A 26,509-nucleotide genomic window follows, 5' to 3' on the forward strand; every position below is an offset into this window, starting at 1 on the left:
GTTAATAACTTACATATAATTTTAAGAAAAGTTTTTGGGATCGATTAGAGATTAAGATCCTCTATGCACTTGTAAGTACTCTTTTGCTGATGGATAAGCATAAGGCAAGAAACACTCATGCAATAAAAAAATCGATATTGTAAATTTATGTGATTCGACTTAGAGTCCCTTTACCCTTGCAAACTCTGAAAGCAATCACACAAGATTCACGTATTTGGCCGAAGACTTGCAGTTGTCCTACAGCACTCAATGAGTTCCCTGGGAAGCCAGGTGACACGCATGAGGAACCTGTCCTATGGCACCTTCAGTTCTAAATTAAAACATATAGGTGGATAGATATCCAGGAAGAATTAACTTTCAGAAAAGTGAGGTAGAGATGAAACTTCCCAATTAGTATGCCATACAGAGGACCGAAATATGTTAATATGCATTTTATGATATAAATTGTTTTATTTAAATTTCTCCAGAGAAAATTCAAAAGAAGGTACATATGAAAAAATGTATCACATACAACATTACACGCATGCACTAAATCAAAATATTCATGAAGTTCTTTATCACCATGGAAGAGCACAAATTTCATCAACCTTAAAACACATGGTTTCAAATATATAAAAATCATTTAACACAATTTGAAACAATTTATAGACCCTAGAAGTAGATAGTACTAACAAAGAAGGTAAGCATACCGTTCTTATTAACACGGGACCTTGTTGTCATCCATTCTGTCCTAAGAAACACTAAATAAGCTGTTGTTTACAGATAAAAAAGTTTTTCTTTCTGCAGGGTTCATCCCAAAATCTTTGATTTGGGTAATATCCTATGCAGTTCTGTATATTTACAGTTCGAGGGAATGAAAATCTGTAATGAAAAATAAATAAAATGTTCCCATAAGGGTAAAGGAAATGAGAATGTTTAGAGATGGTGTTTCTTATTAAAAATAGAACTTTAAAGCATTTGAATGAGATATTAACATACTGAGTCATGATATTTTTTCATGATCTCAGAGTACAATGTTACAAAAAGTCGGTTATTGTCTCAATAACCAATAACATTGGCAGTCAATTTTTTCCATTATTATTAATGGTTGTAATAGATAATAAACTTTACCCTATTTTGTTTGAAGATGTATTGACTAATCTAGGTTAGGAAAACAAATCAGAGCAACACATTTATCATTGGATGATGCTGCAAATCCCATGTTTATGAATGGAAGTGAAATTCTAAGATCATACATATACAGAACATAAACCCAGCATATCTGAAACATGAGAAGTTGCTGAGAATATTGGGCTTCCCCAGAATAAAGACAATAATGCCTATCTTGTTTTTCCTGGACGGCTTCTCTGTGTGTGAGCATCTGTACATGCACAATACATCCAAGTGCTTGTATCAAGACAAAAAAAAAAATGGTCAAAAGCTCTTTTATGGTCACAGTACACCAAACTCAGGTCATAAAAGAGCTTCTGAGCATATATACGGACATTTTAGAAGGGGGTAGAATTGTCAATCTGTTCTATTTAGTTTCTTTTTAGTATTCTCATGTTACAGACAGGTTATCTTAGCTACGTTGCTGCCAGATGTTACCGTTTTTACTCAGATCTAAGAATAAACTCCTAAAGGATAAAGAAGGCCAGACTGCCAGAAACTTACTGAGTTTGCGAGAGAGCAGAGCCATCCTCCCACAACCAGGCACTATATTCTTTACTGTAAGAGAGTCCGATCCAGTAAAAACTTTCACCGATATGATTCATGAAACCCTGTTGGGAAACGAAGGTGAACATATTAACCTAATTTGAATCTGCTCTGAGAATAGTGTACTTTTCAGAAAGTCAGTGTCCAGCATAGATTCAACTTTAAATCACTCCAACTAAAATCATTTATCATCTAGTTTAGGAGGTATAGTAACATACTTCACATTTTCTCACTTATCAGGACCATTCATTTATGGAGAAAAAATGTTGCAAAGTTTTCCTTATTGAAGAATGAAAAACATTATAAAATAATTTTTCATGAAATACCTTTTTCCCCCACAGGAAATCAAACTCAAATTTGATCTCAAATCAATAGGATCTTGAAGAATAAATTTCTTGGGTATATAACCTACTCGACCTATACTCAAATAGTTTTTTCATGCAGCCAGAGAAATTTTTCACCTTTTCACAAGAATTGGATAGTTTTATAATCATATTCCTTATATTAATTCCATATTATATCCCATAAGGAAGACAAAAGCTATATAATTACAAAAGAAATTATAATTTAATTAAAGCACTAAAAATTATAAGGTTGCTTAGTTTGTTCTTTGAATAAAAATAATGACCTAGTATTTTTTCTTTGATTTCTCTCTATAATGTCTCTTGTACTCTATGTGAAATGTAACTTGATTTTTATCTTTATAATACAAATCTTTGAGAAATTGTATAGGTTTTATAGGGAACGTTTTAAGACGTACAAAACTAGTAGTCATTAGTTCAAATACAACCATATATTTACTATCTGATTAAAGAGAGAATCAAAGTAATAAGCATATTTAGATAGTATTTCTTCCCTAGGCCGAAGAAAATACAAGAAACCAGAATTCAGTACATGCCAATTCATCTCCGTTTTGTAACTGAAGTAGACTGGAATTCTGAGAAGCACAGAAATATCTGCTTTCTTCCCAAGTTTTCATTTCATTAGAAATAAAGTAACATTTGCATTGGTACCCAATCCACATTTTTTGGCAAGAAGAGCCTAAGAGAAAAAATAAAACATGAAGACAAAGTCTCTAATAACTTTGGAAATTTAACTTTTTTTAGTATTATTTACTCATTCAAAAATCATATTATTTTTTCCCTACACATATTCTTTGAGAATATACTACATACATCAGAGTTCAGAGAATGTTAATGAGTCAGACAGGAACATTTTTTCCTCATAAAGATTATACTCTAGAGATAGACTCAGAATCATATAATTTTCAATAATTTACTAATTATATTTCATGCTAAATTAGTTATGCATACACATACAAAAATCAACAGTATGTTAAAACATTATGTAGCAGAGTATAGGTAAGGTGGCAGCTAGAAGAAACTTTTTTTGAGCAACGGAGCCAAAGTTGACTTCTACTGTGTGAATGACAATGAGCATGATGAAAGAGATTTAAATAGAAAAAAGGATTTTAGTATATTTTCTGAGTTAGAAAAGAATGTGGTACATTAAATAAATTCTGTTACCTGTTATGGACATTGTATTTTCAAAACAAAGATAAATAAAATGATTAGCACACTATTGAATTATACATTTTACCAGTGATAGTGTCTTGAACATTTATTATCCTCAATGATAAGAGTAATGACATATAGTAGGTACTCAAATCTTTGCCAAATGAATGATGCTAGAGTTATAGACTCGAATGGTGCTTGTCAGGATCTGGGGTGGGGTGAATGGAGAGCTGTTGGTCAAAGGGTACACACTTCCAGTAGAAGATGAATAAGATCTGAGATTCTACTGCATAACATTGTGATTATAGTTAACAATATTATATACTTGCCAGTTGCTAAAGTATAAATCTTAACTGATCTCACCACACACACACACACACACACAAATGGAAATTATGGGACGTGACGGAGGTGTTAGCTAAAGCTACAGCAGTAATCACATTGCAATATATGTATATCAAATCAACATACTTTACACATCAAACTAACACAGTATTTAACTTAATTATACCTCAAAAGTGCAGGGGAAACAAATACTAAAAGAAGAAAAATATAAATATAGCATCGATTGGAAAAAGATGCATAAAAATTGGACTCTAATCTGGCTTATATGGTGTAAGTTTAAAATTGCAGATATCTCTACGCTATTTTCTGAGTCATAAAATAAATAGAAGCAAAGTTAAAGAGATATGAAAGTAGGAGTTATGAGCAATCACATGCAGGTAATCAGGATTAGCTGTAATATTTATTGTAATTTAAGACTTGCTACTTAATCATGAGCATACATACAGGCAAATTATGTCCTTTCAAGCTAATATTTATCTTATGACTTAAATACATGAGAAGCACATTCAATGTAATTTAATAATTTATCCATCAGAGAAAAATGAAATGAGACTATCCTACGTTTAGTAGGTAAATTCATATTATTCTATGTAACATTCCATCATGCTTCTATGTGAAGAAAGTAAGAAACTTTCTATTTCATCTTCCACTGACACTAAGGTTTTCCAAAGCATAAAACCTACCTTTCTGGGGTTCTACTGTAGGTCCCGGAGATGGTGTTGACAGAATATTTTGTTTAGAAAATGCTATGAGAAATGATTAGAAATTTACTTTATTAGATATAGGTTTATCAAATATCAAAATATTTGTAAATCTGTAAATAAAACTTTTTATATTAAATGATCATCACAGTTTTGCTCTTTATATAGGCTTGCCTAGAAACACTTACAATTTCTCAGCAAGATTCCCAAAGTAGCCATCAACACAAGGCACATTACTCCTAAGAGGCCAGAAATCAACCTCCACGGGGTGGTCAGAAAACCTGGTGAGAAAGAGAGGTAGGGGAATGACTAGAACAACAAACACTAGAGTTGAACTTTTTAAAAGCAAAAACGATTAAGAGAGAATCCAAAAAGTTTTTTGGTTTGACAACCCAACCATCTTGCCAAAGTACCATTAGAAAATGAAGCTGCTCCATTCAGAACTCCACCAAATACCAAAATTTTTATGAGATATGCTTTTCTCTTCTGTGAGCTCATTCATTACAGTCTTGTTAACTAGATCCGTCTCAGCGGAAGGGGATTTGACATTTATATTTTAATTTGGCAAAGAAGCTCAGAGATCTGGAGTAAGAGGAGATGATTCGGCACCAAGTTCTGTTTTATGGGCTTGCATGACATTCACTTTTACTTTCTCAGCAAAAATCACAAGAGCATTGTATCATTCCCAGCAGGCAGATGATAAAATTTAGAATCCAGTGATCATGTTATTTTGACACAGTATCAATGCTAGTAAACGCAAATCAAATGAAAGTTTGTCTAGGCCTTCAGTCTTTGTTTAACATATTCTATCATTGTCAAAATAATACCACTTGGGACTGTGCTCTCCTGCTAATCTCAATGCATTCATTGCTCTGAGAAAGCTCAAGAGTCCATGACATCGTAGAGATTTCAAGGGGAAGAGAAGACATAGGAGCAATTGGACCTGGTGTGATGAGATGGTCCCCAAACAATGTCTGGGTAATAGTTTGGGGAACTGAGTTCCTTTCACCATACCCTAAATTATAACACATAAGCAACCATATTTTACAAGAACATTACATTATCTTATACCACAAATTACTGGTTTGTAGGCATTTTCCCCAAACAATTTTGCATTAGCAGATTCTGCATTAAATTAGCAATCTCCCAAAGGGTGTTGTCGTTAGCAACAGTCCAATGTGTCAAATTGTTAATCTGTTTAGTGTTTGGATCTCACAACACAAGCAGTAAATTTTTTAGTAGCATTTTTAAGTATTGCATCTTAAAAATTTGACATTCTCTGAATACTCTATAGTGGAAATGTGTTGTTCATAATTTAACCTGGTTAATTCGGTTCCCATTCAGAATTTGGAGATTCTCTTAGAAGCCACTCTTTAAACCTGTTGGAAAAGCTTCACACAACTATTTCAAAGTTACAGAATGAAGAATCAGAAAAATCAAATGAACTGGAAAGTGCAGATCCATTAAAGACTAAAAAAATGCCCCTCGCCCCTTTTTTTTCTTAAAGTACTTCCCTGAAAGAGCCATATATAGGAGATTCCTTTTCTGGTGATTTCTAGTTTTATTTTATGACCAGGACCTCACATACCTGCCATGAGAAATGGTGTTCGATGTCGACGCAGATAAGGTACGCTGTGTGCTTGTTCCAAGGCGACGTTGTCAGGTCACAGAAGTGAGCAGGAGGCTAGAAATCTGAGCATTGCATGTTAGAAACGTTAAAAGAAAAAGAAAATGAAAAATTGGGTATTTAAAAAGTGTTCTTGAATCACCTATTGGTGAGACACGGATGTATAGTCTGAATGAGAAGCAGTAAAATCACTAGCTTTTAAAATGTCCTGGAACCGCAATACAGGAAATCCTCACTTGTGTAATTCTACTTGTGTATTGTAAACACTCTGGCTATTAGGAAAGAAGGTGACAGGTTTTATTTTTAATGTTTGGACACCTATGTCTCTGTAAATTATTGGAACACAAAAAAAATTATATGTAAATCAAACTAGTTTATTTGGTGTAATAAAATTTCACACAGACTTTTTCTCTTTTAATAATAAGAAAAATTTATAAATCACCTTCTGCTAACCGCAAATGACAGTGCTTGGCATATATTAGCTTGTTTATTGCTGAAACGGCTTAATAATGACGATAAATAAATATACTCATTCTACTGATGAGAAAACTAAGGCAGAGTTGAATAATTGAACAAGGTCACTATTATTGAAACCCCGGTGGTCTTTTTCCAGACCACATGCAATATAGTTCAAATCAAGCCTGTCTCTCTGTGTGTCTATGTGTGTTCCTAATTTTGATTTTTCAGAACAGATTAGTTGGTATTTCCACCTCTCACTCTGTGCTTTCGATGGCTGCCTCATTAACACAGGTGTAGAAGGCAAGGATCAAAAGGTAGAACCACAGTGACTTCCCATTACTCTTCCATGTACGCGCGCGCGCACACACACACACACACACACACACTCCTGAGCTCTACGCCTGCCTAGGTGGTCCAACCCACACTACAGTGAGCCTTAAAAGCTTTCAACATTGTATTCTCCAACGTTCCTTCCCTTTCAAGTCCTTTGACCATGACTGCAGCCACTCTATTATCCTTATTTTTTAATTATTATATTTTTACTGTATTATCTCACTCAGATAATATATTGGTAGTTAAATTTATACATTTTGTTCTTGGGAAACAAATCTTACCAATGGGAAAATGAAATGTGGAACGGATAGATAGAATATACATCTTGAAAGTAGAAACCTCGACCTATGATTAAATATCTGGAAATGCAATTCACCATTCATCAACAGATAAAGCACACGCTTAAATCAGTTTTCTGTTGTTCACATTATTTATTTTTAAGCATTATAACATTACCATTGATGAACCCTTTTGTAAAAGACTGACTTTTAACCAAAAACAAAGAACAAGTCCTCTAATTTTTTCCATTTCCATGGAGCTAAAATTTTGCATGTTTTTAATTTCTATAGTGCGCATAGAGCTGTTCTCACTGAACTGCCAAAATTAATAAAATTTAAATTCTTACCAGAGAATGTACAACAAAGAAATTTATTAATCAAGACTTCATGCAAATTCATGTTGAGGGAGGAGATGTATACATGAATTTTGCCTATTAATTTTATTTTAATGTTGGACAAAGCTGAAATAACAAAAAATGCCTAATTTTTCTTATTTTCTTGCCAATGTAAAATTATCTTAACTCAATAAAAGTTTCAGATTCTGTGTTCATCTTTAGTTTTGAAAAGATACAATTTTGTGACAGAATATATTATAGGAGTCATTATTATACTTTCAACACTAACAGAACTGCCATCATTTATAGGTGATTCCAAGTTTTCAGAACCATATTTGATGAGACTAAAATCAACCATTGTCTTTGTTTTTAACCTGAGTTTACTGACACAGAAATAAAATTTGTGAAAGCTGTATTCAATTAAAAAATTCTAGGTTCAAGTCATAAATAAGATAACTGAACACACAAAAGTGCATGCACACACATAGGATATATTATATATAATATATATAATATAATATGTATATATAATGCATGCATATATGTGTGTATGTGTATCTATATGTATGTATATGTGTGTGTGTATTTATATATACCCCTTTCTTTAATTCTTTCTGAACTACCAACCCTGGCTGGCTGGATCCCTTCTTGTACATAGGCAATTGAGTCGCTCTTGTGCCAGGCTCTCTGCGACTTATCTCCACTTGGAGCAGAGGTTGTCATCACCCCATGCCAATATCTCAGGATTTTGACTGACCTCTAGCCAATCACTGTCTATGGCTCTGTATTTGCAGACTTTTTTCTCCATAAACTGCCAAGGCCATGCTGCTCTCACACTTGGCACCCCAGATGTGCTCAGCAATTCTCTCCTGCATGAGCTTCGATGAGTCTCAGGATTCAGCTAATCCAGCAACCTCGGTCCTGATATCAGGCAATTCAGCACATTGGGGAGTGTCCCCTTTACCAGAATCGCTAAACAGCATCAGCTCCTGTCTCCTCTTCTAGTAGCTACAACCAGAACACAGCCTTTATTATGCTTGGCTTTCTCTTTCCTGTGTTAACACTGTTTCCAACATTTGTTCCATGCACATCACGACATACTTTGCACTCAAAACCTTTCTGAGGGTCTGCTGCAGAGAGAACCCAGACTGAACTTCCACTGAATTGTTCAGATTTAATTATGTCTTGTTTTGGGAAAGTTAGGTATCCTTCCAGGAGATGCATCTCTCTGCAGGATCTGCACTCCTCTGATGGCCACTGCAGATGACCACAGTTTTTCTCCCCTCCCTGTAATTTACTATTGCCCTTGTTCAAAGAAAGTGATGACTTCAATAAGTAGATCATTCAAGTGAAGAGCTCGAGGAAAATATTAATGTCCACTTAAGATATGAACAGCGAGGTATTTTCCCTGTCTGGAAATTTCTAACTAAAATGTTGCAAAACATGATAATAGTATACATTGCAATAGCACCAATGAGAAATTGATTTTGATCCCATTGCTTTGGAAATGCATGCATCTCCTGAGTGGAAAGAAAATTGCTAGCATGAGCCTGCAAATTATTCTTCTTTTAAGGAATAAGGGGAAAAAAGTATTGTGACTTGAAAAAGTCTTCTGTAATAATGCTGTTGACAAACTTATTAGCAAACACTAGCAGGTTTTGCTGCTCAAAATTCTATCCATGGAATGTTTTGGACAGGATATAGTAGAAGGTCTAATATTATTTACAAACAAAATGAAAGAAAAAATAGGACTGGAATCTATGGCTTTATGGAACATGGCTTCCTGGAAAATATAACATAAACAATGTAACCAACTAATGGCAAAATGGTGAAGTATCATGACCACAGCATCTTATTTTGTGTGTATGTGGTGTAGTGACAAACTTCATTTAGGGATCTCATATATGAATCAATTAATCTGGACCAGAGTGTGTCTTAAAATAGAAAAAAAATACCTGAGACTTGTTTTGCAGGGCGAGACATGTCTCCATTTTCTCTATATCTTACAATTATTGTATCTTTGAAATTATTAGTAAAGTTCAATAAGTTCAATACTGAGTAAAATCTCTGATACTGCTGTGAACCTGACAATTCTTTTTGTTACCTTCTAGAGGAACTGATAAGTTTTGTCCATGTACATCATGACAAATATGTATACTGCTATATGTATATAATCTAACACCCCCTGCCTCTCATCCTCACTTACAGCAGTTATCATGCCCCTCTCATATCCCTGAGAACTTCTGTTGTACCAAGAAGATTTCTGCATCTCTATTCCTGGAGCCTTCTTTTCCTTCTAAAAATGCTAAAAGCTTAGCTACCCTGATACCAATGAATCTCCGGATTTGAAATATACATATTGGAGCTTCTTTCATCACTTTAATATAAGGAGCTCTTTGGGAATGCATGTTTGAAAGAAAAAGAAATGCATGAAAATGTGTTCCCCATTCTTCAGACTATGATAAATTCCACTGACTTGGGGGAAAGCAGAATAAGCTGATGGTGTGATTGCGGAGGACTATAAAAAGATAAAAGAGGTCAGAGCGGCCACACTAAGCTCTACTTATAGGAAGAAAACATGCTGTGAACAGATAGAATGTATTGGGTGACACTCATATACACTCTAATCAACAGGTTCCTTCATTGATATCCTGAATCATTATGGGAAGCGAGTAAGCAACTGAAGACAACTCAGTCTGTATGTGAGAGAGTATCATGAGCTTTGTGCTCCCAAGGCATATACTAGCTCTTCTTCTTATTACCTAGAGACAAGCTCCCATAGGCAGAGATCCATCCATCCTGGTTAACCGCATCAGACACCACTGCTCCTTCACTATCCAATAATCCTTCTACGACCTCAGGGAAAACATTCAATAATAATAATTACTTAATTAAGAACAGATTAGAACCCTAACGATCAGGTAGAATATAATATTTCTGAACCTTGGTTTGGTTAGACAATAGAAGTCCAAGATTCATTCTCAGCTTGAAAATAATATAACACCTCTCTATACTTTAGGAGAGAAAGCTCATAAAAGTAGAAATATTAGAATGATAATTAGTTGCCTTTAGGGGGCAAACTGTATGAAGACAAGTAAGAGGAAGAATTATTGATTTTGAAACAGTCCTTTTTTATTATCAGTACTTAAAAAATATACGTGTATTGTTTTGGTGGGGGAAAAAGATAGTTTTTCACAAACGAAAATTAGATCTCCAGGAAACATAATTTATAAATATTTTAAACTTCAAATGTTTTTAAATGTACTTTTTTTTTCATTATTTATTGAGATTTTTAAGCTCCTACAGTAGATTTTTACAAGCTGGTAAACACTGACAAATGATTTCTCCCACAGAAATATAACCACACATTCCTAGACAGTATAAATATATAGATGAACTAATATTAATACACATCGCCATGTTATCATTTACATAATAAAACAAATTATCAATCATCCAAATATTAAGTTACACAGCTCAAAAGGCAAATAAAATATTAGATGTCCGCTCAATTCATTAGCTGAAAAATATTTTTCTTTTTTCAAGAGAGGTGGGGAACAGAAAGAAAAAAAATTACACTTTAAACAAAAATAAGTGGGTAAATAACTGCAGATTAAATATTAAAAAATTATAAGAATTTTATAATTTATGATTAAGAATTGTTTTAGCCACTATAACAAAGCATCTCTACTTTTAAAATATTTACTATATTAAAGAGCATATTCTACATGTTCTGCACAAGACAAAGGCAACGTTTTACTAAAAATACTTAATAGGCACCTCTCATTTTTTTCCAAGCCCTCTTGAAAGTTGCACCAAAGCTGCAAACATTAAAATGAACTATAACACTTTTTTGTTTGCAAGCATTAAAGACATATGTTTTTGTACAATGCAGATTTTCAAAATGATGGCTTTGAAATATGGTTTTTATGTTCTGCACTAATTATCATATACCTTCGTTTTTGTTTTTGTTTTTTTTTTAATGAGGCAATCCTTGGTTGACCTCACAGATTGCAAGGACCTTGTCAGCTTACAATCCCTTATTTTTTATTTTTTATGCCTACAGCACCTGGTCTTCCTAGTTGGTCTCCTATTGAAATACTAACCAGGCCCAATCCTGCTTAGCTTCTCAGATCAGATGGGATCAGGCTTATTCAGGGTGGCATGGCAGTAGACACATGACTAAATTTTATTCCTCTTATATCTCACATCATTCAAGAGTGAAAATGGTTTCACTATGATAGTCACAATGTACTTATTCCTTAAGATATAAGCGAAGGGGTTCGTTATTTTGCTTTTGCCCATTTCAAGGTAAAATATTGACATCATCATATGTGCCTCAATTGTATTATTAATGCTTAAAATATATAGCCAGTTGCAAAATGAGTATATCAATCCAAGTTTCCCAGGATATACGAGCAATATTATTATAAAAGTGAGTTTTACAAAGTATGACACAAGATATTTAAGGATTCTGAATTGATCAGGGGAAAAAAAAGAACTTCTTTACTAAGAAGCATAAGCAAAAACCCACCAGAAAATGTGAAAAGTGCTGAATTAAAGTGACTAGGACATAGTAAATGATTCTTTGGGGAAAATCTGTTAGCAATCACTGAGTAAAGAACTGTGGTTTCAAAGCATGTTCAAATTAAGTTTAATAAAATCAGAAAATTCAAAAAATAAATTTTCTTTTTATTTAGAGAAATAAATGTAATCATCAACAATATAAATGGGTTAAAATTTACATACCTTATTGTAACAAATATTACACAAGTAAATTTCAAACCATTTATATGTGTTACAATAAGATAAAATCCGTATTGATACATTTCACTGCCTTCTATAGGTAAAAAAAATGAGCATGATTTATTAAAATGTAAGAATTTTCATATTTAATCATATAAGATAAGAATTTCTCCTGTGAAAAGTTAAATATGCTGTTCCGTACAAATATAATGGTTGTGATTTATAGCATTTCCCATTCCCTGCACTCACTGGATAATAAAATAGAGGTGATGTATGTGTATATCTGTGTGTGTGTGTGTGTGTGTGTGTGTGTGTGTGTGCGCGCGCGCGCGCGCGCGCACTCCAGTATACAAATGAGCAGAAGTCTAAAATCTGTATGGTCACGGTAAAACGTCTATCCTCTGAGCGTACTGCGGTAATCTGGGGAGAGAAAAATTACTATTGTTTCCTTTGCGTTCTTATCTCAATTTTCACACCCCGAGACATTATTTTTAGTGCAATTCTATGAAACGTGAATTGCTTGGTCAGACCTTAATTTGAACTCAAAAAAGTGGAAGAGCAATCAAACTACAAGACACTTCACAAATCATGGCAGAAAGCAGAGTCATACTCCCCAAATCAAGCGCTCAGTGTCTGAAAATGGAAAGGTGGGGGGGGGGGAGTCTCAAAAGGCCTGGTTGGAAACAGAGTCACACACAGGAAACGAATCCTTTCCCTGCAGCAACAACAACACAAGATTTGTGTGTTTGCTTCTGCCTGTGCAGCTGGGCATCCTGCATTTTGAATGGAGTACATGCAGGTATCGTCAAACTCAGCCATTTAACCTCATCCTGCAAAGTTATTTTCTGTTTTTAGTAAGAGAATAAGTAATCACATGACTCATTTCTCTCTGTCTCTCTCTGTCTTTTCTTTCTCTTTTTATAAACTCATTTATGGAGTATAAAGTGCCACAAGACCTCACTCCTCTTAGGAGAGGTCAGAATTCAATGTTTTAAGCAACACATCCTCTTTAAGTAATTTAAGGTCCTATCTCAAGACATCTGAATTCAGTGAAACTGTGTGGGTACGTCCTGTAGTTTATACAGTCGGTTAGCACAGGCTTTCAATAAAGCCATTGTAAAATCTTTTTTCTTAAAAGAATGAACTGATGTTTATTTTTATACTTAATATAATTCCCCATTTAATTTCAGAGACTTTGAAAATCCTACATTTGCTTAAACCAAATGATAGCTATAAGACAAAATTATTATGATCCAAAGAAATTTAATTAATTAAAAACAAAGGCAAAGAATGAAATTTTCCTCTATATGGAAGCCAGGTGGCAGAATTATGATCATCTATTTTCTCTCTAATTATTTAAAGTACAAAGTAGAACCTAATAGGTTTACTTAAATGATATATAAATTGAACCTAAGTTTATATAAATGATATATTAAGACTACTGAATACATGTTTTATTCTTGACTTAGGCCATTGCATTTTCACAGGAAAAAACAAGTGTCTGTATCTTAATGTTTTATAATGACCTGTTTTATGTTTTATGACTTTTCCTAAGAGTTTTTAAAACTTTTCCAAAAACTAAAATCGTATGCCAATCATGTAATTACAGGAGGCACCTATGTCCGTTTTATAATGAGTATTTTAGAGTAAAAGTGATAACCGGAACATTTGTCTCAAACTGCATTCAATGTCAAATTAAATGTATTCAGATTAATTTTGAAGTATTTTTCAATGCCTTCAAAGGTAACTGTGTGATACTTGGTTTGAGAAAACATTCATTCACCTCTACTCTCTAAATGAAATACACTGGGATTCTGACAGTCACAGGGACCTCAGCTTTCATCAAAAATTTGATTCCTTAGAAAAAAATGTAAGAAAAATTGTAACTCTTGAATCTGTTCCCAACCCATTCTGAATCATGGCAGGGTAACAGAGAAGGGAGAGGAGACAACTTATGGAAGAAATGAAAAAAAAAAAAACATATTAAATTTGAAGTTTAGGAAAGATGATATAAGGCAAATAGAATTTGTAAATACAGAACCACACTGACTATAAAAAGAGAAATGGGTAACAGACCTGCCTCATATCAAAACCTAGATAAGACAAAAATAATTCAACACATATATCCTCCTTTCACACAGCTTTCAATAAAATATAATTTACGCATTAAAAAGTAATAAAAACATAAGGTTTAATAACCATCATATCCAATGCAAATATCACTCCAGTCAATAAATAGAAGTTTTCCAGGATCACCAAGGTCTTTCCACATTTAAACTTCCAGTTACTCTCCCCTTCGCCTTCCATATATTACCATCATCTAGACCTCTAACATTATCTTGGCTTCTTATGTAAAGTATAGTTTAGTTTTGCCTGTTTTAGAAGTTTACATGATTAGAATAATGTAATATAAATTCTTTGTGTCTAGCTTATTTTCTCCAAGTTCTTGTGTGAGTCACCCAAGAACTCATCTCCATCTCATTGACAGTGACGCTAGGCTAGATGTAAATTACTGTGGCTGGTGGATAAGACACACTCATTGACGTGAATCACTTGGGGTCCAATTCGGATACTCGAATGGGGTCAACTTTATTGAATACAAATGGATCATAAAGATTATATAAGGAAATTTTGAGGCTTAAAATTTTTAGGAAGATGAATTTAGGCTGAATCATTTCAATACCTTGTGTTCATTTTTTTATCTTGTTTCCTTTTTTCCTTCGACAGGTCTTTACGAATGAGTTTACCATGAAGTCCAACAGTTCGCAGCTTAACAGAATAAATATATATTATAGCACTTAGTTGCTGAGGGTTAGAAATCCTTCAACAACTTAGCAGAATTGATGTGATCAGGTTCTTTCATGACGTTGCTGTCAAAATGTGGATTGGGGCTCTGTAGTCATCCGAAGGCTAACTGGGGCTGGTGATTCGGCTTGCAAGGGAGGTCATTACATAACTGTTTGAAACAGACTTGATTTCCTTGCTAGCTGTTCATAAGAGCCTTCCATTCTTTATTACATGGTCCTTCCAACAGAGCTGCTCTGATGTGATACTGGCTTCCCCAAGATCAAGAGATCCAAAAGGGAGAAAAATGGAGGAAGCCATAATTATCTTTTATGATCTAGTCTCGAAAGGGGTATATAATCTTGTCCACTGTATTCTTCTGGTCACACAGATCAACCTCCACACATGTGGAAGCGAATTATAGAAAGGTATGTGCACCAGCAGGTGGGAATCATTGGTGGACATTTTGTAGTTCGGCCGTAACACCCACATGATGGATTTTTACCTTTCATAATGAACACAGTGATGATATAAGACTCAACTGTTTTAGTCCTGTAAAATTTATAAGTGCTCTTACAACTGTGATGATGTGACCTAAAAAGGATAAGGCAAAGTGGACAGTAATATTGGTACCTCCAAAATCTCGTTTTACACATTTGACAGGTATTGGCAAACAATGGGCCATGAACCAAATTTGTCTCACCATCTGCTTTTGTGAATAAAGGTCTCTTATAAAACAGCAAACCATTCATTTACAGATTATCTATGTCTTCCTTTGAACTGCAATGGCAGTGCTAAGTAGTTTTAACAGAGACTGGCTAACAAAGTTGAAAACTTTTGCTATTCAGTTCTTTAGAGAAAACTTTCCCCCCATTTGCTAAGATGCAAAAAAAGAAAAGTAAAGAAGAAAGAAAAAGTAAAAATTGAAATGACTCAAAATTATGAAAATGAAAAAGGAAGAATAAATGTTCTTAATATTTCTAGGTTTATTTAATTTAAAGACATCATAAGGCTCCAATGAGATACTCATATTATGCCCTTAATAAGGGTATATAGTATGATAGAGCATATGAAAGATAATTCAAATGAGAAGTCCGAGGCCAAGAAACATCCAGGAACAAGCTTCACAATGTTCTTTTTATTTGTACAAAGGCATGATTCTTTGCTGAATGAAACTGCTGATAAATTTGTGCGATGAAACTTGGTTTCAGGAGCGATAAGGCAGGACTTTCCCGCAAAGTTTGGTCACATGGTAGAGACAGGATTATCTAACCAATTATCTCAGCTGTAAATTATCAAAAAACAAAATAACCCTGCGTTTCACTTGATTTTTAAAAACTTTACCATAAAAAACTAGTTAGTTCGTCAGACAGATAGCTAGTTAGTTAGCTGATGAGTTAGCTCACAGTCCTTATTATACCCAAGAGGCAAAAACTGATGTTCAAGCATCTCTGCAGATAAGCAAAGAGCTGTCCCAATCCAGCAGTAAAATAACTATTAGGCAACTTCGATGTCACTACTGGAGGAACTACAGTCAAGCCACTTAGAATTTTAATGGCCCTTGAATTTTTGGCAGCTAGAATTAATTTAATTCTTAACTAGCCTTTGCTCACATTATAACTGCTCTTCTTATGCAACTCCTTTTGTTCTCACAGTATAATCTTGTGTTGTCCATGTGCTGATTCTTTGTTAAACAGGAGGAGATAACTTCAGGGCATGGAGGAGAATTGATGAGTTTGTTTTGCAGAAGGAAGGAATGTCTCCGAGGTCCCTGTTACCAGCTGCTGGCACCCAAGAGTCTGGTGTGAAAAAGTGTTATATGACTAAAGAAGCACTGACTTCTCCATCATTTCTCTGGCCTCCCCTCCCTCTCCTTCCCCTTTAAAACTCTTCTGTGTGATCCTGAACTTCAAAGATGGCTTATGGACATTAGTCTGCAGACTTCCCAGGCTGCTAGCTTCCTGAATAAAGCAACCTTTCCTTTCCGTCCATCACGTGTCTCTGGAGTATTGGCTTTTGAGCAGTGAGGCTGAACTTTTTGGGGGGACATGGGGAGAACAAACTAAAATTAAATATGTGAGTGTAACCAGAATAGGATTCTTCATCCTGGCATATGTGAATTAAATTCCTAGTTATCAGAAATCAAAAGGCAATGTTTAAATTCAATAAATTATGAAGTAGCAATTAAAATAAATTTTAGGGGTTTGTTGGTATGGTAGGCAAAGCTCTAAGTTGACTCCCCAAATTCCCATGCCCTGACGTACACCTATGTAATCCCTTCCCCTTTAGTTTCAGTGAGATTGTCAATACAGGTATACCTTCTCTAGTTGATTTTCTTTTTATTGCACTTCTCAGGTATTGGATTTTTTATAAATGGAAAGCCAGACCCTCCACCAACAAAAAGGTTACAGCTAGGCTTCTTTTTTTGTAATACCTGCTTTATTAAGGTGGTCTGGAAATAAGCCTACAGTACCTCCAAGGTATGCCTATATCATAGGATGTTACTCTGTGATTAGAATACAGGAAATGGCAACAATGAGACTATTTTGCAGATGTAATTAAGATTCTACATTAGTCAATTTTCAATTACGTGAAAGAGATACTATGGGTGAACCGACCTACTCATAAGAACACTTAAAAGAAACTGTACAGACCAGATAGAGAGATGAGTCTGAGATGGTCGTCAGTGACCTTGAATAAGCAGGCAGGCATGGTGTGACTGCCTATGAAAGGGGTGGACTCTGGGTGCTGAGGATCTCAGTCCAATGACCACAAGGAACTAAATTATACCAACAGCTTGAATGAACTTGGAAGAGGACTTTGAATTTCAAATGAGAATGCAGACTGGCCAAGATCTTGGTTCCAGCTTTGTGGAACCACAAATAAAGGAAAAAACTAAGGCATACCCAGTTTGCGATCCAGATTATATGAGACAATAAACATGTGAACTTTTAAGTTTCTAAATTTCTCATAACTTGTTATGTATCAATCTGTAACATGTATTATATACATTCAAGATAATACACATAGAGTAACAGGATAAAATTAAAGAAATATAAACTGACAACTGGCCGTATTATTTCACTTGATGTGTTTCTTAGATATTCCTACCTTTTACATCCAGCACTGATGTAGTCATTCAACTAGTCCTTCCATATGCATTAGCCCATTTCACAGAAAAAAATAAAGAGCATAAGAAGAAAAACAGTGTATCTTTCCCCAGAGGATATATCAGAAATCTGATGTAAGATGGGAAAAAAGATAATTTTATAGAAAGACTTTTATATAAAAGAAGTCTTTCCCATCTCAAAGACTATCCAGTTTATTCCAGAATAAAAAAGAAATGTAGAATGCCAGTAAGAGTGAGTAGAACAATAATAAAAAATGAAATGGGTCCAATGGTCCTGAACTGAGAGTATCTAGCATGATGAGACCATGCTGTGGGAAAGACACTGCCTAGTCTCCATTCAAGCCATGGCTTTCCGTCATAGTCCTCTGAGATGATACGGGAGCTAAAAAAAAAAAAAAAAAAAACCTCTGAGCTCCGTAATTGGGAGACGATGGAATTTTTTTCTTTTGGTGGAGGAGGGAAATTTTTGACAAGGATTATTCTCCGAAATTGGACAAAACTTGCCATATTCAGCACTTTCTGTTTCTTCTTTGCTCTTGCAACTGTAGTGAATATCCATGAGTTCTCAATAAAAAGGCAGGTTGGGCTCTGGACATCTCATAGGGTGACAATGTAAAAAGTAATCATTTGAACCTATACTATGTTAACTAAATGAAAACAATTGAGATTCATCCTGGACAGACTTTATACATAGACACTATCTTGGTTCGTACAGAGAAAACCCACCCAGAGCAGGATAAAAACAAACAAGCAAAAACTTGGATGAACTGGCCTCATGGAAGGAAGATAGGAAGATTAGACAGTAGGACAGAAAATTATTGATTTCTTTATAAACTTACCAACACTATTTTTAAATTTTTAATTAAAAATATGTTATTGTGAAATCGCATGGACAACAAAGCCTAAACATGCAAAATATCTGGAAAGTACAATGCAGCTTCTCTTAATGCAAGTTAAATGCTTAAAGATATTTATTCCCTTCTTGATTTTTTATAACATAACTTAAGTGGATTTCCTAAGTCAATCCATATACAAGCATGTAAACACTTCAAGTTTTAGTTCCATTATATTTATGTTTTTCGATATAAAAAATAGGAAGTCTTTACCTCTTTTTGGCTGTTTATGTTGAATTTCAATTGAGATTCTTAATTATTATGATTTGAAATATAAAACAGGACAGCAAATAGAGATGTCAATATGATTTTTTAAAGATGTATAAGTAAAAAAATTTTAAAAAGGAAATAAGATTTTGATATCTGTGAGGTCAGGAAAATCCCATCCAGGTCATAGGAATCGAATCTTATTGTATTCCCAGTCTTTCTGTGATACACTCAGAGAACCCTCAATAAAATGAATTGCTCCCTTTCCCACACATAAAATAAGGGATTTGTTAATAAATTTAAGAAAAGTTTTTGGGATTGATTAGCGATTAAGATCCTCTATGCACTTGTAAGTACTCTTTTGCTGATGGATAAGCATAAGGCAAGAAAAATCTTTGAAGTAAAAAATTGATATTGTAAATTCATGTAATCAAGCCTTAGAGTCTCTTTACCCTTGCAAACTCTGAAAGCATCACACAAGATCCACGTATTTGCCTGAAGACTTGCAGTTGATCTACAGCACTCAACGTGTTCCCCTGGGAAGCCAGGTGACACACATGAGGAACCTGTCCTATGGCACCTTCAGTTCTAAATTAAAACATATAGGTGGATAGATATCCAGGAAGAATTAACTTTCAGAAAAGTGAGGTAGAGATGAAACTTCCCAATTAGTATGCCGTACGGAGGACCGAAATGATGTTCAGGTGCATTTTATGATGTAAATTGTTTTATTTACATTTCTCCAGAGAAAATTCACAAGAATATACATATGAAAAAATTATTGCACACAATATTGAACATATGTAATAAATCAAAATAGTCACAAAATTCTTTATCTTCATGCTTTACAATTTTACATGTAAGTACATAAATTTTATCAACCCTAAAACACATTGTTTTGAGTATATGAAAATTGTATAATAAACGTACTGTGAAATAGTTTAAAGATCCCATAAGTAGATAACTATTAATAATATGAGGTAAACTTATCATTCTTAGTAGTACTGGACCTCACCGCTCACCCCTTGTGACTTAAAAAAACACTTAAAAAGCTACCGTTTACAACAGATAAAATGATTTTTATATCTGCAGGATTCTCCCATAAAAGTGTTCATTGGGTTATACGTTATGCACTTCTGTATATTTGTATTTTGTAAGCTTGAAAATCTGTAATGAAAAATAAATTGTCAACATATAGGATAAGGAAATGATAATGTTCAGGGATAATTTTTTTTTATTAAATGTCAGGACTTTTAAAAGCATTCAAATGAATAATTAACAGACTGAACCATTGTATTTTTTTTTATTCAATAGGCACAGTTTTTTAATTTTAGAATACAATATTAGAGAAATTTAGTTATTGTCTCAATAATCAAAAGCAGTAAATACAGAAATTTTATGTTCTTGCCATTATTATCGATAGTTTTGATATATGATAAACTTTGCTTCTATTTTCTTTAAAGGTTTATTAACTAATTTAGTCTAGAAAAATAAATCAAAGCAGAACATTTGTCATGAATGATGCTTCAAGCATGATGTTTATAAATGAAAATGAGATTCTAAGATTACAAAAATATAAAAAATAAGCCCAGAATACTTGAAACATGAGGATGCTAAGAATATTGATCTCTCCAGAATAAAGACTATAAATGGCTATCCTGTTTTTCCTAGACAGTTTCTCTGTGTGTGAGCATCTGTATATATACAACATATCCAAGTGCTTGAACCAAGACAAAAAAGTGATCAAAAGCTATTTTTTGGTCACAGTACACCAACTTCATGTTACATGGAGGTTCTAGATGGGGCTGAATTGTTACTCTGTTGTATCTATTCTCTTTTCTGTATTCTCAGGCTCCAGACAGGTTATTTTTAGTTACAGTGTTCCCAGATATTACATTCTCTGGTCAGATCTAAGGATAAACTCATAAAGAATAGAAAAGGCTGGGACTGCCAGAAACTTACAGATCTTGGGATAAAGCAGAGCCATCCTCCCACAACCAGGCATGATGATCTTTATTGTAAGAAAGTCCAATCCAGTAAAAAGTACCACTGGACTTTATGAAATGCTGCAGGGAAACAGAGACGAACATAGTGACTTAATTTGAATCTACTCTGGGAATAATGTACTTTTAAGAAAGTCAGCATTCTGAATTAGATCCAGACTTTAAGTTACTCAAACTGAAATTCTTTTTAACGTCTCGTATCATACATATCTTACATTTTCTCACCTAAAAGGCCCATTAATTTATGAAAAAAATATTAGAAAATCTCGCTTCCTGAAGGAATGATAAATGTTATGAAGGGGTTAGATTTTCATGGAACGCTTCCTTCACAGACTGATAATCAAATCTGATCCCAAACCAACAGTATCTTGAGGGATAAATTTCATGGATATTACCTACTCGACCTATACTCAGCACAGGTTCTGTATGTAGATGGAGAAATTTCTCACTTTTTCTGTGAATCATGTAATTATTATGACCATGTTCTCCATATTCATTCCCTTTTATATCCCAGAATGATGACAAAAGCTATATAATTACAAAATAAATTATAAATTCAATTAAAGATAAAATTTAAAAGAAGCCAGATTCTTTGAATAAAAATAATAACCTAGTATTTATTTTTTCTTTAATTTCGCACTATAATATCCTTTGTATTTTATCTGGCAGGTATCTTCTTGATTTTTACTCCTCTAATATAAATCATTGAAAAATATTATATATATTTTATAACTATTGTTTTAAGGTATAAGAAATTAGTAAACCATTATTAGTTCTAATGTAACCATTCAGTTGCTATCTCATTAGAAACTTGAAACAAATTATTCATCTTACTTAGACAGTATATTGTCTAAGTTCAAAAAAGTGTAGGAAATCAGAATTAAATACATGCCAATTCAGTTCCGTTTTTCAACTGAAGTAAACTGGAATTCTGAGAAGCACAGAAATTCCTACTTTCTGCCCAAGTTTTTGTTTCACTAGAAATGAAGTAACAGTTGCATTGGTACCCAATCCACTTTTCTTGACAAGAACAGCAGCTAGAGCCTTAGAAAAAAAATAAAACATGAATTATGATATTGGAAATTTAAAGTGTTACTCATTCAAAAATCATGTATTTTTTTCTGCAAATATTCTTTGAAAAATTACTACATAGACAACAGTTTAGAGGATAATATTGTAAATGAGGTAGTCATGACCCTTTTTCCTAATGGAGATTATATTCTAGAGATAGTCAGAATTATATACTTTCCAAGCATTTTGTTAATTATATTTAATGCTAATTAGGGTAATTATACAGGAGAAATTCAATATGTTAAATCATCCTGTATCAGAATGTAGGATGGGGAGAGGGTTGATAGAAGAACTCTTTTGTGAGGAAGTGATCCAAAGTTGAGCTCTGGTGTGTAAATATGAGTATATTAAATGAAAAAAGATATTTAAAGAGGAAAAGACATTTTAGTATACTTCCTGAGTCAGAAAAAAATATGGCACATTGAAAAATTTCTGATATATATTTTGGGTATTTTATTTTCAACATGAGCATGAATAAAACAATTAGTTGGCAGTTTGATCATTCAGTTTACCAGTGATAGTGCCTCAGACATACACTATCCTCTGTGATAAGAGTGATGACATATGATAGGTACTAAAATTTTTTTCCAAATGAACGGTGCTGAAGTTGTAGAGTAGAATGGTGCTTACACAAATTGGGAAGTGGGGGAAATGGAGAGATGTTGATCAAAAGGTAAAAAACTTCCAGATAGAAGATTCAGTTCTGAGGATATACTGTGACTACAGTGTCGGGAGCCATTACAAGGCACTAAAGGTGTCACGTAGCTTGGAGACATAAAGCAGTTGCTAACACTGCTTGGAGCCACATAGCAGCTGCTGAGACAGCTTAAACAATGATTCAGGGAAGCAGGATGTTAAGTTAAACATTACTGACCCTGGTGAGGAGATTCACCCCATTAGGAACCTTTTTTAAGGTAATGGAATGTTTTTACAACTCTGAAAGCAGGGATGTTTGTACCCTGAGAGCTGGATGTTTTATGATCTTGTGTAGATGTTAGCATTCGACTGATATACGTTATGCTTTGTTTTTGTATCCAAAAACCTATATAAAGGCTGTACTAAATAAACTCGGGGCTGCAGCAATGACTGTATGCCCTCCCGAAAGTTCTTTCCTGTCTTCTTCTTTTTTCTTAGGCTTCACCTCCCTCTTTCAGGTACTGATCGACTTTAGGCATTGGCTCCAGCACTACAGTTAATAATACCATACTTTGTACCTGTAAGTTGATAAACAGAAATGTTACATGCTCTCACAACAAAAAGGAAATAGTAGCTATGTTACATGATGGAGGTATTAGGCAGTGCTATGGTGGTAATAATATTTTCATAAACAAGTGTATCAAATCAACACATTGGATACCTTAAACTTACAGAATTTTATAGATTAAAAATATCTCAGTGAAACTGGGGAATACAGTAAGGAAACAAAAAATATAAGTAAACTCTATAGGATCACAGAAGATGATGGAATAACTTCACGAGCACTTAGAAAAAATATGTTTAAAACGCTGGACTTTGAGCTTGCTTATAATGGATAAGTAGGGCCAGAAGTGCAGAAATCTCTGCACTATATTCTGAGCCATAGAAGAAAGAGAATTGAAGTTAAAGAGAGTAAGTATGAGTGATAAGCAATCACCGAAGGGTAATTAGGATTAGCTGTAATATTTATTATAATTTCTTTTTTTATTGTTACTTAAATATGAGCAATTATATAGGAAAAATGTCATTTGGGGCTACTACTGACATTTATTAAATGAATAAATGATACATATCAATGTAATTTAATAATTCTTACATTAGAGAACAATGAAATGAGACTATTCTAGATTTAGTAAGTAAACTTGTATTACTATATGTATTATTCCATTATGCTTCTGTGTGAAGAATACAAAAATCTGTCTATTTCATCCTCTACCAACAGTAAGATTTTCCAAAGTATGGAACCTACCTTCCTGGGGTTCTAGGGTGGGTCCTGGAGATGGCGTTCGCTGACTACTTGGTTCAAAGAGTACTATAGGAAATGCTTAGAAATTTATTAATTAGATACAGGCTTATGAAATAACAATGTACTATACATTTGTAAATGAAATCTTTATTATTAAATGGTTTCCTCACAATTTTATTATTTATATAGACTTGCCTAGAAATACTTACAAAATTTCCACAACATTCCCAAAGTAATCATCAACACAAGGCACATTAATCCTAAAATGCCAGAAATCAACCTCCATGGGGTGGTCTGAAAACCTATAGAGAAGGAGAGGTACAGTGATGACTTAAAGAACAAACACTGGAAGTGAACTTTTTAAAAACAGAAATGAGGGAGAGAGAATCCAAAAAGGTCTTTGGTTTGACAACTCAACCATCTTGCCGACGAAACATTGGAAAATGAAACAATTCCCTTCAAAACTTCATCCAATACCAAAATTTTTATGAAATATACTTTATTCTTCAGTGAGATTATCCATACTTTTTTGTCTTTACCAGCTCTATCTCAGAAAAGTGGATTTACTGATATTATTTTTGTTCTTGTTGTTGTTGCTTTGTTTCTTAAATTGGCAAAGAAGCCTAGAGATCTGGAGTAAAAAGATACCCACAGGTAACAATTTCTTTTTATGGGCTTACATAAAAAACATTTACTTTTATTTTCTCAAAAAAATCATAAGTTGTATTATTTCCATTATGTTGATGAGAAAATTTAGGATTTATTAATAACGTTGTGTTGTCAAAGTGTCAAAGCTAGCAAGCACCCAAGTCAGAAATTAAATGCAGGTTTGTCAAGACTTAGAGTCTTTATTTAACATTCTATCATCATCACAATAATACTTCTTGTGACTGTGTTCCCCATCTAATCTTAATGCATTCTGTGTTCTGATAAAGGTTAGATGCTCATGGATTTGTAGAGGCTTTTAACAGGGAAGAAAAGACATAGGAGCATCTGGACCTGGTGTGATGAGAGGACCCCTCCAACCAATGTCTGGATAATACTTTGAGGAGCTGCATTCATTTCACAGTATACTGAATTATTCATAAATAACCATTCTTTACAAGAACATTACATTTTCTCATGACTAAATTAGATGCTTATATCTTCTTCTCCTGATAAAATTTAACATTAGGAGATTCTACATTAACATTAACACTCCCAAAGAGTGTTGTCATTAGCAACAGTACAATGGTGTCAGACTGTTAATCAGGGTGGTTTGGGGATATCACTACAAAGATGGTAAATTTTTAAATAACACTTTAAGCACTGCATCTTAAATATTTGGCATTCTCTATTCCTATGCTAGAATTATGATGCTCATAATCTAAGAGTGAAAATTCAATTTCCATTCAGAATTTAGTTTCCTCTGTCAGAAGTTAATCTTTAAAACTGTTGTGAAAGTGTCACAAAATCATTTCTAGCTACAGAATGAAGAGTCAGACAAGTCAAATTAAGTTGAAAATACTGATACATGGGTAGCCCCAAAATTTCCATTTCTTTCCTCAAAGCATTGCCCTGAAATTAGCCATATCCATGAAATACATTTTCTGCTAATTCTTATTTTTTAATTTTATGGCTCAGGTCTACATACCTGCCATGAAAAATGTTGTCCCAATGTTGATACAGGTAAGGCACGATGTGGGCTTGTTAAAGAAGAACGTCGTTGGATCTCAGAACTGAGCTGGAGGCTAGGAATCAGAAAGTTGTGTAAAAAGGAAAAGGAAAGAAAAATTGTACATTTAAGCGGTGTTCTTCAATTGGTTATTGGCGAGACACAAATGTATAGTATAAACAAGAAGCAATAAAATCACTAGCTTCTAAAATGTTCCGGAAACCACAATACAGGAAATTCTCAGTGCACTTGTGTAATGAGAATTCTTTGACTATTAGAAAAGAAGGCAAGAGAAAGTTGTCTTTTTTTATGTTTGAATATCAATCATCTTTAAAAAATATTTGGAAAATTGAGAAAAGATAGGCCAAGTCAAAGGTAAACTAGTATAGTAAAGTTTCATAAAGTATTTTCCTCTTTTAATAATGAGAAATATTTTTAACTAACCTTGTGCTAAACATAGATGAAAGCACTTGACATATATTAGCTCATTTATTTCTGAAAATATCTTAATAATAAAAATACATAAATATACTTATTTCAGGTCTACGGCCATGCCACCCTGAACAAGACCAATCCCATCTGATCTCAGAAGCTAAGCAGGGTAGAGCCTGGTTAATACATGGATGGGAGACCACTCAGGAAGACCAGGTGGTGTAGGTGTAAAAAATAAAAAATAAGAGGTGATGAGATGACAAGGTCCTTGCAATCTGTGAGGTCGACCAAGGGTTGACCTGATGAGGAAACTGAGCCAGTTACATACTTGACCAAGGTTTGGAACCCAGGTGGTCTTTT

The 26,509-nt window shown here is 33.9% G+C and overlaps 2 protein-coding genes and 1 pseudogene across 4 annotated transcripts; all 3 read right to left on the reverse strand.

Annotated features, from left to right (window-relative positions):
• Window positions 1-121: 121 nt before the first annotated feature.
• On the reverse strand, window positions 122-6,072 carry LOC107505366 (natural killer cells antigen CD94). Its single transcript, XM_016135477.2, has 6 exons — window positions 5,844-6,072; window positions 4,444-4,536; window positions 4,238-4,300; window positions 2,594-2,736; window positions 1,654-1,760; window positions 122-861 (listed from the first exon to the last, which is right to left on the reverse strand). The coding sequence occupies exons 1-6, from the start codon at window positions 5,848-5,850 to the stop codon at window positions 741-743; spliced, it is 534 nt and encodes a 177-aa protein (XP_015990963.2). The 5' UTR covers window positions 5,851-6,072; the 3' UTR covers window positions 122-740.
• Window positions 6,073-11,344: 5,272 nt separating this feature from the next.
• On the reverse strand, window positions 11,345-11,463 carry LOC118614870 (annotated as a pseudogene).
• Window positions 11,464-19,519: 8,056 nt separating this feature from the next.
• LOC107505367 (natural killer cells antigen CD94-like) lies at window positions 19,520-25,901 on the reverse strand. 3 transcript variants are annotated; one of them, XM_016135479.2, is made up of 6 exons: window positions 25,697-25,900; window positions 24,273-24,365; window positions 24,067-24,129; window positions 21,943-22,094; window positions 21,010-21,113; window positions 19,534-20,214 (listed from the first exon to the last, which is right to left on the reverse strand). In XM_016135479.2, the coding sequence occupies exons 1-6, from the start codon at window positions 25,701-25,703 to the stop codon at window positions 20,100-20,102; spliced, it is 534 nt and encodes a 177-aa protein (XP_015990965.2). In that variant the 5' UTR covers window positions 25,704-25,900; the 3' UTR covers window positions 19,534-20,099. The 3 variants fall into 3 exon arrangements, with proteins under 3 accessions (XP_015990966.2, XP_015990965.2, XP_015990964.2); XM_016135478.2 differs by having other exon boundaries at window positions 19,536-20,214; window positions 24,067-24,141; XM_016135480.2 differs by lacking the exon at window positions 24,067-24,129 and having other exon boundaries at window positions 19,520-20,214; window positions 25,697-25,901.
• Window positions 25,902-26,509: the final 608 nt, after the last annotated feature.

The sequence above is a fragment of the Rousettus aegyptiacus genome, unplaced genomic scaffold, assembly GCF_014176215.1.
Source record: "Rousettus aegyptiacus isolate mRouAeg1 unplaced genomic scaffold, mRouAeg1.p scaffold_m13_p_2, whole genome shotgun sequence".
Classification (NCBI taxonomy): Eukaryota; Metazoa; Chordata; class Mammalia; order Chiroptera; family Pteropodidae; genus Rousettus; species Rousettus aegyptiacus.